Source organism: Sinocyclocheilus rhinocerous, unplaced genomic scaffold, assembly GCF_001515625.1.
Source record: "Sinocyclocheilus rhinocerous isolate Xijiao unplaced genomic scaffold, SAMN03320098_v1.1 scaffold2541, whole genome shotgun sequence".
In the NCBI taxonomy this organism is placed as follows: Eukaryota; Metazoa; Chordata; class Actinopteri; order Cypriniformes; family Cyprinidae; genus Sinocyclocheilus; species Sinocyclocheilus rhinocerous.
In genome coordinates this window covers 175,136-187,188 of record NW_015631094.1, presented here as the reverse complement: position 1 = coordinate 187,188, position 12,053 = coordinate 175,136, and the positions used below count along the sequence as shown (strand labels likewise).

The following is a 12,053-nucleotide window of genomic DNA, read 5'->3' as shown; positions in this document are numbered from 1 at the left end:
AGAAACGACAAACAACAAGCGCTACTCTACACTGCTCAAAACTCGCGTTTGAATCATCAGTGGCAAATCCTTTAAATATGAAAACGTACTTACAGTCTGTGAGTCAGAACAGCCGGCATCGTAGGCTACTTCCCAGGATCAGGAAACAGTCCTCCATAAAATGCGCTGCACACATCTGAATATTTGTGTTCAACTGTTCTGGAATAGTGCTGTAAATACAACTTAACCACTGATTTCTAGTCGGCCAAACAAAGTATTTTTTCACTTAGGGGTGTACTCACTTTTGTGGCCAGCTGTTTAGACATTAACGGTGTTAATAATGTGTTGAGCTATTAATAACTATATATATATATATATATATATATTAGTGCTGTCAAAAAGATTAATCGCATACAAAATAAAAGTTTTTGTTTGCATAATATATGTGTGTTCTGTGTATATTTATTATGCATAAAGTGCAATAATATTATTATCACTATTATAATTTTTTATAGTTATATTTAATGGGTCACACTATGTGCAGTGTGAGGACCAAACCAAATCTCCAGGTGCTCTTTTGAGAACCAGGCTAAAAATATTACGTGCACCCCTGTTTATATATATATATATATATATATACACATATAAAACGTATGTTTTTTTTTTTATTATGGTCATGAAAACGTAATTTTCTCTTTAAATTAACTTTTATGCTTACATATGTAAGACCGCACGGTAACTTAAATGATAAAATGAACAGCAAAATCCCATAGACTTACACTAAAGGGGGTACCCATTCATATCATATGGCCATAATTTAGTATTTATAATTTAGTGTATTATCATTCATGAATGTAAATCTTTAGTGTGGTTTAATCACAATGCCATCACCATAATTTTATAAAAGCAATAATCCAGTTGCATCACAGTGATTTTACCACAACTAAGGCGGTTTTAGGCCAAGAACAGCACTTACTCATGGTAAAATCCCTGTAACTGACCACTCATGGCTCATTGCTTTACTAACCCAACGGCCACTCACAGAATGAAGCCGTACGACTAGTGCTCATCAGTCTAGCAGATGATTCGATGAAAAAAGACAGCATATGAAACTCTATGACCTTTTCCTCTGCGAACACAAAAGGGAAAATATAAGCAGAAAGAGAGAAGAGGAAAGATAAAGGAAGAGAGGGAGGCAGGGAGAAAAAGCACAGCTTATGATTTTTTCCAAGAATAATCAAACTCCTCCTCGAGCTGACAGTTGGACAAGGCGGCCTTGGCAGAGTCGAGGGGACAGATATTTGAGTGTGAATCAAAAAGCTGCTTAAAAGCCTTCTCTGGCATCTCAAGGCTGATTCTCAACCCTCGAAGCCCAATCACGTGCTATTCCTGTAGCAGAGAAACACTATCCTCCTTTACCGAGAGAAACAGGTTTGTAATGGCACATATCTGGATCACAAAAGGTTTATTTACAGACAGACGTAATTGAAACCGGAGCAGAGCTGATTCAACAGTGTTTATCTTGTTCAGAGAGGGGTAACCCAAGACGAAAGGCACTGAAGGGCCACGGAGAGCTCTTACCTGGGCGGCTGTGGGAACTCATTGTGGCGACGGTGGCGGCTTTCTCTGAAGTGACTGGGCTTGATAATAAGAGGAGTGTGTCCTGGCAGATGAGGATGTGAGAAACACCTCACGGCTCCTCTGGGGCTTGTTGGCTGGTCACCATCCACTGTTGAATGGGAAGACGAGTCAAAAGAGACGCGGGACAGGAAAGAAAGGACAATCTCAGAGGCTCATAGCGCCCCCTCTAGCCGAAACCCAGCTCTGTGTGTCGGTTCCTCTTCGCTCGATAAGAATGAACTGTCAAAAGAGCAAAAAAAAAAACAGAAATTACACAACAGCTATAATTAATGCTGTCTGCATCTTGAACTGAAGTACAGCCTCTCAAGTAAGCAATTTGGAGCACTCTACATATAAAAAGCACATTAGAAGACTCAACTAGCATTTGATTTCAATAAACTTTGACGTTAGCATATTGCTAAACAATTCACTCAATACTCTAAGTGTAAAAATGCATAGCATACACAAATATTGGGACTTGACTTAAAACTAATGAAAATAGTTTTTGTTAATTAAATGGTAGCTGAAATAAATTATGAATAGATGAAAAAATGAAAAATTGAAATATAAAAACTTAAAATAAAAACCTAAACAAAAATTAGAAATGTTTATTTGACAACTAACAAAAAAAAAAACTGTTTACACTGAAGTACTAAAATTATTAAAACTTAGCCTAATTGAAAATAAATTAGAATTTTTTTTTATAAAAAAATATAGCAAAAGACCATAACAAAATTACTAAAACTTAAAACTAAATTTAAAGTGCAAAATTTAAAAAATAAATAAATAAGATAATTTAAAGTACTAATAAATACTATATTAGTATGAAAATACTAAAATACAATTAAAATGACCCATTTTAATTCGTTTTTTTTATTAGTATCATATTAACTGAACTTAAATATTTATATTCAACATTTCTCTCACTTCGTACAACATCTTAAATATTTTTATAACAAATAGAATAAAATCTCATAAGTGAATGATTTTAAAACACTCCGTATGCCGTCCAAACAGTGCTTTCGCAGGGTTTGACTTGCAATAAATTTCAATAGTGTTGATCTGTGCTGTTAATTTTCAGTACTGAATGAACTGTTTTTATAATCAACATTCTCTCTCTATGTTCACCAGCTTGAATGAATTTTTTTGTTGCAATGCATTTTTTGATTGGCTTCTGTGTTAAACATGTGATGCCTTAGCATTCGGTCAACTGGAATGCCTTACAATGTTCCCTACATAGGCAGCACACTAGGTTTTGTATCAGAGCCAGATCTGAAGTGCACGTCACTCAAGTGGGCTTTTCCTGGTCAGTATACATACAAGGTCAGAGCAGAAGGATGCCATGACACATTTTTGACACGCAGCGGGGCGGGTGTAAACCACCCTTTACCAATCTGCCACGCTGACACATTCCCTCCCAGCCTGCCATATTTGCTGTCACAAAGCTCAACAGAACTGACAATATCCATCACATGTCAAGCAGACGTAACGCAGCTCGCTCCACAATAAGTGTGTGTACATTTCTCCTTATGTCCACCTGGAACAAAGGAACCTGTCTGTCAGCATAACAACAGTATCTGGAGCAGTCTAACACACAGCAGGACATCTCAGCTTAGCCATGTTATGTAACCATAAACATCAGCTGTTCCAAGAGGAATGAGGCCTAGAGTAAAGGAAAATCACTCAGTCTATGAGGATGGGTTTACTCCAACAACATGCTTCTGACAAGCAGGGCTGGGTAACACTAATAGGGATGGGAATGGGAATCTGAGAGAATTTCCCATTTCAGGACCTTAACAATTCATTATAACAATTATTTTGGAAATTTTTACGAAGAAATCCCATCTCACTATAACTGGGCCCAACTATACACTAAACATGGCTAACAGTAAGAGTTCTCAGGTTCATATTGAGTTGCACGGGATGAAAATAATGACTTATTTTAATGAAACAAGAGCAAAGAACCGCAAAACCTGTGGGTGAATGAATTTTAGACTGATTCAGGAGTCTTTTTGGCAAATTCATTAAACAGTCTTTCATTGTGAATCAGACTACAATTGAAGTGTAGGAAACGATGCACACACAAATAGAAAAATATATGTATTGTAATAGTGTAATCAAAAAATCATAATTTTTTACCCATAATAAAAAGATGCACACCTAAAACTAAAGACAAAAAAACATTCACCACACTCAGTGTGCATTCACACTTGTAGTTCAGTTCTCTTAGGGTGCGTTCACACTTGTCATGTTTGGTTCGATTAAAACGAACCCTGATGCGATTGCTCTGTTAGTGCGGTTCATTTGAGCATGTGTGAACTCACATCCGAACCCTGGTGCGCACCAAACAAGCGGACCGGGACCGCTAAAAAGATGGGTCTCGGTCCACTTCCAAACGAACTCTGGTGCGGTTCGAATGATATATGAACGCAACACGGACCAAACACTTCTAAATTAACCAAAAACAGGAAGTAATGACAAGATGCGACGCTATGCGACATGATTTGACGACGCAGTGTAACCAAAACAAAATGAGCAGAGGGAAAACGTGGCGCAACGATGAGATAAAGTGTCTTTTATAAGCTCCTTGTGAGTTTGCAGGTGGTAAAAATAAAATTATATGTACACGCAAGAATGAGCGCGCTTAGTCCAGCAGACGGCATTAGGTGTGTTCGACTTAAAGCGGCACTGAGCAGACCGATCGTTAATGTGTGCTTTGATATCATACACCCGCGGCACCGCTTTAAGTCTAACACACCTTTTGTTTGGGGTGTTCGGTGAGTTCCGTCATGATATATACGTCATTCAAGCCGACCAATCAGGTTGTGAACGTATCACTATGCCTTTAGGTTCGGTGTCTTCAGATTCGCTGTCAAAAATGCTAATGTGAACACTAAGTGGACCAGGACCAAATGTATAATTTTCCTTTTTGGTCCTGACCAAATGAACCAAACGAACCGAACTACAAGTGTGAACACACCCTTAGTTTGTTTGGTCCGGACCAAAAAAGAAAATTTGGTCCTGGTCCGCTTAGCGTTCACACTGCCATTTTTGACAGCGAACCTAAAGATAGCGAACCTAAAGGCCGTCTGCTGAACTAAGCGCACTCATTGTTGCGTGTACATGATTTTATTTTTACCACCTGCAAACTCACGAATACCTCATAAAAGGCACTTTACCTCCTCGTTGCTTCACGGTTGCCGTCTGCTCATTTTGTTTTAGATACACAGCTCAGTCCGCTTCGTCAAATCATGTCGCACACCGTCGCATCTTGCCATCACATCCTGTTTTTGGTTCGTTTGGAAGCATTTGGTCCGTGTTGCTTTCATATTTCATTCAAACCACACCAGAGTTTATTTGGAAGTGGACCAAGACCCATCTTTTTAGTGGTCTCAGTCCGCTTGTTTGGAGCGCACCAGGGTTCGGATGGCAGTGTTCACACTTAAACGAACTGCACTAACAGAGCAATCGCACCAGAGTTCGTTTTAATCAAACCTAACATGAAAAATGTGAACAAACCCTCAATGTGGAAAGTTTTCGGTCTGAAATGTTGAAGAAGTTATCGGTAGTTATTGTAAAATTAAAAATAGGATCCCAAGGTATCTTAAAGTCAACGTAAAGTATAATTTGTAATCCATTTTACTTCAAACTTTTGGGATTGTAACATTTTTCATATTTTTGAATGACGTCTTTTAGCTCACCAGGGCTGCATTTATTTGATCAAAAATACAATAAAAGCAGCAATGTAGGCTAATTTATTCCTGTGATGTGAAGCTGAATTTTCAGCATCATTACTCCAGTCTTCAATGTCATGTGATCTTTCAGAAATCATTCTGATATGCTAATTTGGTGAGAAAAAAGAGAAATATTTCTCATCAATGCTAAACAGTTGTGCTGCTTATTATTTTTGTGGAAACGGCAATATATTTTTTTAGGATTGTTTGATGAATAGAGAAAAGGAATAGAAAGTTCAAAAGAACAACGTCTATTTGAAACTTTTTGAAACTAAAATTATCAATTTATTTTTAAAAAACAGTACAGTAACGAACAGTAGTGTATGCAAAAGAAATCCTGGATTGGTTTAGTTATAAATTGGCATTAAATGGGGAGTCAGGCGGTTTGAATGAGAGTTTGGAAAAGGATTGGATTGGATTATAAAGTCAGACAAAAAGGAAAGTTAGAGTTAGTTTAGGGTTTAAATCAAAATTACATTTTTATTAAAGATTATCAAGATAAACAACTGGAAAAACATGCACTGGTGAAGTAAGAACAGGAACATGCATTGAAAAAAAAAAAAACCAGGGTCAATTTTAATTTCATTTTTACTTTAGCCACAAGTAATCAATAAGTGGATGCGCAAGATTCACATGTCAGCAAATCAGACCACAATAAATTCTGAAAATGTATCATACAGCATATAAATAATTGGGAAGTGCACATATTTTACTTTAGTGCTGTTCTAAATTCAGTCAAACCCATTGAAAACACCAGCTGCGATGAGGGAAACCATCACACAAAACACTCAAGGGCATGCCTGGTTTACATTTACACAAGACGACTCCAAACCACACATCTATGCCCTCAAAAATCACAAATAAAAACGAGACTGCAAGTACTCGAAACCAATTAAACGTGCCAAGAAAATGTGATTTAATCTTAGCAACTCCCAAAGCTGACGTGAATTTTTCCGCGCACACCAGGAAAAGGTGTTGCATCACAGGCCCTAGAATGAAGCGAAGCATAAGCGAAAGTGAAAAAGTGAAGTGACGTGTGGCCAAGTATGGTGACCCATACTCGGAATTAGTGCTCTGCATTTAACCCATCCAAGTGCACACACACAGCAGTGAACACACACCCGGAGCAGTGGGCAGCCAATGCTGCGGCATCCGGGGAGCATTTGGGGGTTCAGTACCTTACTCAAGGGTCTCACCTCAGTCGTGGTATTGAAGGTGGAGAGTGCACTGGCTCCCCCCACCGACAATCCCTGCTGGACCTGAGACTCGAACCCGCAACCTTCGGGTTACAAGTCCGACTCTCAATCCATTAGGCCACGACTGCCCCATTTTTAATACTCCATTAATCTGTTTGTTTCAGAGAAGCACGTCTCTGCAGAACCACACACAATCTTTACGGGACGTCTGATTTTCCAGATTTCCTCTCAAAGAAAGTATGGCTTCTCACTGGGGCCAGGTGGCATGGATTACATGTACTGGAGGGAGTTTAGTTCCAGCTCCTCCGGCAGTCTTTTGCACTTGCTGTCATAACATGTCTCACATGGCGCCGTTCCAGCCCCATGAGCGTAATAAACAGAGAGAAAGTGGACGTGCACGGACACAGTGAATAAAGATCTCGAGTAAATGTGAGAATGCATGGGCGGAGACTTGGACCACAATGACATATTTGTGCACAAAGTTGTAGGTAGTGTACAACTGAAGAAATGCCTATTTTATCAATGCATATTTGAAGAAGGAATGACAATTTAATGATTCTGGTCCCAATTTGGGTTCGGATTCAGGTTCCTTAAAGTTTTTTTAGATTAGGGTTAGTTCTCAGATATAAAAACTAAATAAAGCATTAGAAATTACCATTTCTAATATTTTTTTAATCAGTGCATGTTTGAAGGAATGGTAATTTTAATGATTCTGGCTCTGAATCAGATTCAAATTCAGGTTCCTTAATGGGTTTTTTCCCTCAGTTCTCAGAGAAGATAAAAAAAAATCAACAAAACTGAAGAAATGGCTATTTACAGAATACATTTTTTATCAATGCATGTTTGAAGAAGGAATGAGAATTTAATGATTCTGGTTCTGATTCTGATTCAGAGTCAGATTCAGGTTCCCTAATGATTTTTAGTTCCTCAGTTCTCAGATGGGATTAAAAACTAAACAAAACTTAAGAAAAGACTATTTATAATTTTTTTTTATCAATGCATGTTTGAAGGAAGAATGAGAACTTAACGATTCTGGTTCCGATTCAGATTCGGATTCAGGTTCCCTAATGATTTTTTAGTTTCTCAGATTTCAGAGGAGATAAAAACTAAACAAATCATTGTTTTTTTTTTTTAAATGAAGTATCATTTGTAAGAGTGACGGTTACTAAGACAGTTCAATAAAAAAATAATTGAAGAATCGATTGAACCAATTCAGTAAGTGATTCAAATCAATGATTCAAATCAATAACTTGATTTAACTCAATTTAAGGCAAATTGATTAGAGGTAAAAAAAAAAAAAAAACAATGCTTACAAATCAAATTATATTTTTCCTTCAGAAAAGCACCATAAACTTTACAAACTTTTTTTATTATTATTTAAGTGTAATTTATAACAGTAATGTCAAAATGTACTGAGAATTACTATTGATATTATAATGGATATTGAATATTAAAAAAGTTAAATGTTAATATTTTGAAAGACAAAATTCTGGTCCTATTTGTGAACAAGTGACTCTTTTGAACTGGTTCTTTTTAGTGAATCAATTGAATTGTTCAAAGAGACTTAGTACTGACTTATTCATCGAACCATAATTCACAGTAAATAACTGAATCTGAAAGAATAAAATCAAAAACCACTTTGACTAAAATTCAGTGAGTTACAGATTCAAAATGCTTTGTTGTTCATTATTCATTCATTCTTTTTGATTCAATTGAGTCATTTGTTTACAAATCAGACTACTTTTTTCCTCTAAACAAAAACTAAAAAACATTTATGTATCATTGAGTTACATACATTTTATTTATAATCAAGAAACATTTTCGCGATTCAGTGAGAGAGTTATTTAATTCAGTGAACGATTCAATAAATAGAACCATTCTGTTTGTTTGAACAGTGCAAAGCTGAAATTACACAAAAATTACACACTTCACCTTTAAAAGCTGCCAAAGAAAGCCACTTCTCCAACATCATTTGCAGTGGTGTCCGTCTACATGAGGCGTAATGTTTTCCTGAGAGTGTTTAATGGAGTGAGCTTCCTCCCTGACCCGAACTGAACACTACAGCTCAGTCACTTACTCCCTCATGCCTTAGAGATCACTGACCGACCACATTCGTCCCAAACCACAAATGGCCCCGGCAGCAAGACCAGCGCGACCGTGTGAACCGCAGTGACGCAGGGTTGACTTGAGGGCAACCCCTGATATAAAGTCAAAGTAGCATTTAAAGAGCCACAAGGAAAGAGACGTTTTCCACCCCGAGCAGCACTGCTATTCTCAGCTCAGACCTATTTTAGTAAAGGGGTATCTCTTGAATTTACATCACCATGTATGAGTGTGTCAAAACATGTTAACTGCACTGCATCACAAGAGGTCAAACATCGTCTGGCCCTGGGGGTAAGCAGATAAACATCAAATTTTCATTTTTGGGTGAACTATCCCTTTAACTTGTGCGTAAAATTTAGGCACTGCCGTCCATGATATGCCTCGTAGGCTGATATAAAGATGATTACTGCTTTAGATTACCCTCCATCTTTCCAAACGGCTGGTTTCTACGCTCTGTGGCCATCACACTATGTTTGTTATTTCAGTCATGTTGCTCACGTACTAAAACAACACGAGTCCTACTTCTCAGGTGTCAGAGGCGTCTTCTAACACAGACATACATGGATGAAATAACGTCTGATAAATGACAAGATAACGCACACACAAACGATTCAAATGAAACATCTGAAAAGGGTTTCTGACGTATGTTGAAAGTGCAGTTTGGTTGGGTCGATACTAAAACGCTGGCTTTGATATGGTTAGGAATCTTTAGATCAAGTCTGACGTTAATAAATAAATATAAATAATATCTCAAAAATAAATTGAAGTATTACGACATTTTTTCTTTGGATTTTGAGTAAATATACAAAGTGGACATGTTTATTTAAAAGCAATTTTATGAACTTCATATCTACACTGTAAAAAAAATTCTGTAGTTGTTACAAAATAATTTTGGCAGCTGTGGTTGCCAGAATAATTTTGTAAAAAATACAGAAATCTGTAAACACATTTACGGCCAAAAACTGTAAATTTTACAGTATAAAACTGTAATTTACAAACAAGAAAATTTGAATGTAAACCAGTAAATTCAACAATGCACACTGCTATTAAAATCTGTTTTGTACCTTTAACATACTGACAACCACCATAATAATGCAGGTGGTAAAAGGGAAAGCCACATGAAGAATCAAAGCTCATCACAAGTAGCTTCGCCACAAGCAGAAGTATATACTAATATATAGAAGGTGCACAGAGTCATTCATGCAAACACAAAACACCATCATGGTAACACACATGATACTTAAATAATGCATTAAACTTTCATTAAACAACAGAAGATGTAACATAAAGCCCAAATATACATAACTAATAACAAAAACTATTAAAAAAACATGATTATTTAAACAAAATACTTTCAAATGTGGAGTGTCATGCAGGGAATTCTGGAAATATCAGTTTACAGTTTTCGACTGTAAATTATACATTGATTTGTTATTTTTACTTCTAAAAACTGTAAAATTAACAGCATTTTACTGTAAAATAAAAAATGTCTGGTTAGATATTTTACAGTTTTTCCCTGTATATAGTACGGGAACTTACTGTTAACCTATTAACAGTTTTTTTCAGTAGCGTTTTTACAAAATTTTACAGTTAAAATTACACTTATTTTTTACAGTGTACTAATAATAAACTTATATATCACCATTAAGGTGCTCCAGCTCTCTAGACATCAGACATGGCCATTTAAAACCCCTTATTCCAGGTTTTCCATGATCACCGGAACCATTCAATACGTAACAACTGTAACAAGACATGTTACACGAAGATATTGTTTTTTAAAAATCCGAATTGGAATGCTGGCCTAGTTTTAAATAAAACTGTGTCAAGAAAGCGGGGCGCAATGCTAACAGATAGCTTCAGGACAAAAATCAGCCAAAGTCGGTCAAGCGTCCACCGACCCTGACTGCTCATGTCTGGGGGTGCGGGTTTAACCTGGGGGAAAGAGAAGACACGTACATACCCTCAGCGACATTTCGCTCTTACATCATCCTGTCTGGGACAAAAAAAAGTGAGACATGGCCGACCAGCCGTCTAGGGTGACCATCACAGAGGAGCAGATCTGATACAAGCCGACAGGCCCGAAGAGAAAAGCCAAGAGATGCTACAAGACATCAGCAGGAAAATGACACCCAATCCAATATGACAGAACGCCGCCTGTGTATGTACAATAGTCGCCGCTGCTCGCTCATGTATGCTACACGAGCAAGCCAAATATAATAGCAGTTAGCCATTACGCAGCACTGAAGGAGCTAATAAATGTTTAAAAGCTACTGTGCTTTTGATCAGAGTGACCATTTATTGTTTGGCAAGTCTGAATGAGTCAAAGCTGAGAACCAACATAAAAAGCAAAGCCTTTGGGAAGGCGGTTCCACGCCTGACCATAAAAATCTCTTTTTCCCAATGTCTTTGCCTCGGCTAAACCCCAGATAAAGCTCTTTGTGTCACATTCCATTAAAAACTACAATGTTGCGCAACTTTTGAGGGAACAGTGTTGGAAAGGAACTCCATGTCTACTCGCAGACGGGCAGTGATTTTTAGTTGGGTTTCTCGCCAGGGCTGACGTGGTAAATGGTGTTGTGTGCCATTAAATTTACTCTTATGCCACTATGCCCAAATGTTCATTAAGGAATTCGCTCAATCGCTGACGTCTTGGTTTGGCAGTGTAAACTAGTGCAAGATGTGTTAAAAAAATGGGTTGGTGAGCAACAGATTGCGTATGTTTAAACCAGTGATTTGGTGCAGTAGGTGTTCATTAAAGGAATTAGATCAGCCGAAAATGAAAATTCTGTCACTATTTACTCACCCTCATGTCGCTCCAAATCCATAAGCTATTTTTTGTGTGGAACACAAGAGGAGAACTTTTTGAAGAAACTTTGCGCAGCTTTACCAGCAACTACAGCTGTCATTAGGGTTATTAGTATTGAATTACACTAAAACTATTAAAACTCATTTTTGTTCACTGAAATTAGGCTGCAATAAGATAAAACACAAATATTAGAAGCAAAACTTAAACTACTAATTGAAATGTAGAAAAAAATGAAATTAAATGAGTTTAGGTTGAAGCATCAAAATTACTAACTGGAAATGAATCAATTAAAACTGAACTAAAACTCATAAAATACACCTAAACAGTAACAATTTAAAACAATAAACAAACGATTAAAAAAAAATACGAAAAAGTGAATTTAACAATATCAAAAAATAATATTACAAATTAAAACCAAAAATTAAATAAAAATATAAAATCTCTATTCAAAATATTTATAAAAACGGTAAAAAATAATCCAAAAATACTCAAATAACTAGCTGTCATCAGCTCAAAAATGAAAAATAAAACATCATAAAAGCACCATGGAAGTAGTTCAAAAGATTTTGTGTGCTATAGTCCAAGACCATTTTTTAAATTGTAATGCAACTACGA

At 36.7% G+C, this 12,053-nt stretch overlaps 1 protein-coding gene across 1 annotated transcript in view; it reads right to left on the bottom strand.

Annotated features, from left to right (window-relative positions):
* hdac4 (histone deacetylase 4) overlaps positions 1-12,053 on the bottom strand; it is a 261,791-nt gene that overhangs the window by 241,369 nt on the left and 8,369 nt on the right. The window contains exon 2 of the mRNA XM_016554337.1: positions 1,561-1,839. Within this exon, the coding sequence (XP_016409823.1) occupies positions 1,561-1,582 (22 nt within the window). The 5' untranslated portion in view covers positions 1,583-1,839. The remainder of the gene's footprint in view (positions 1-1,560; positions 1,840-12,053) is intronic.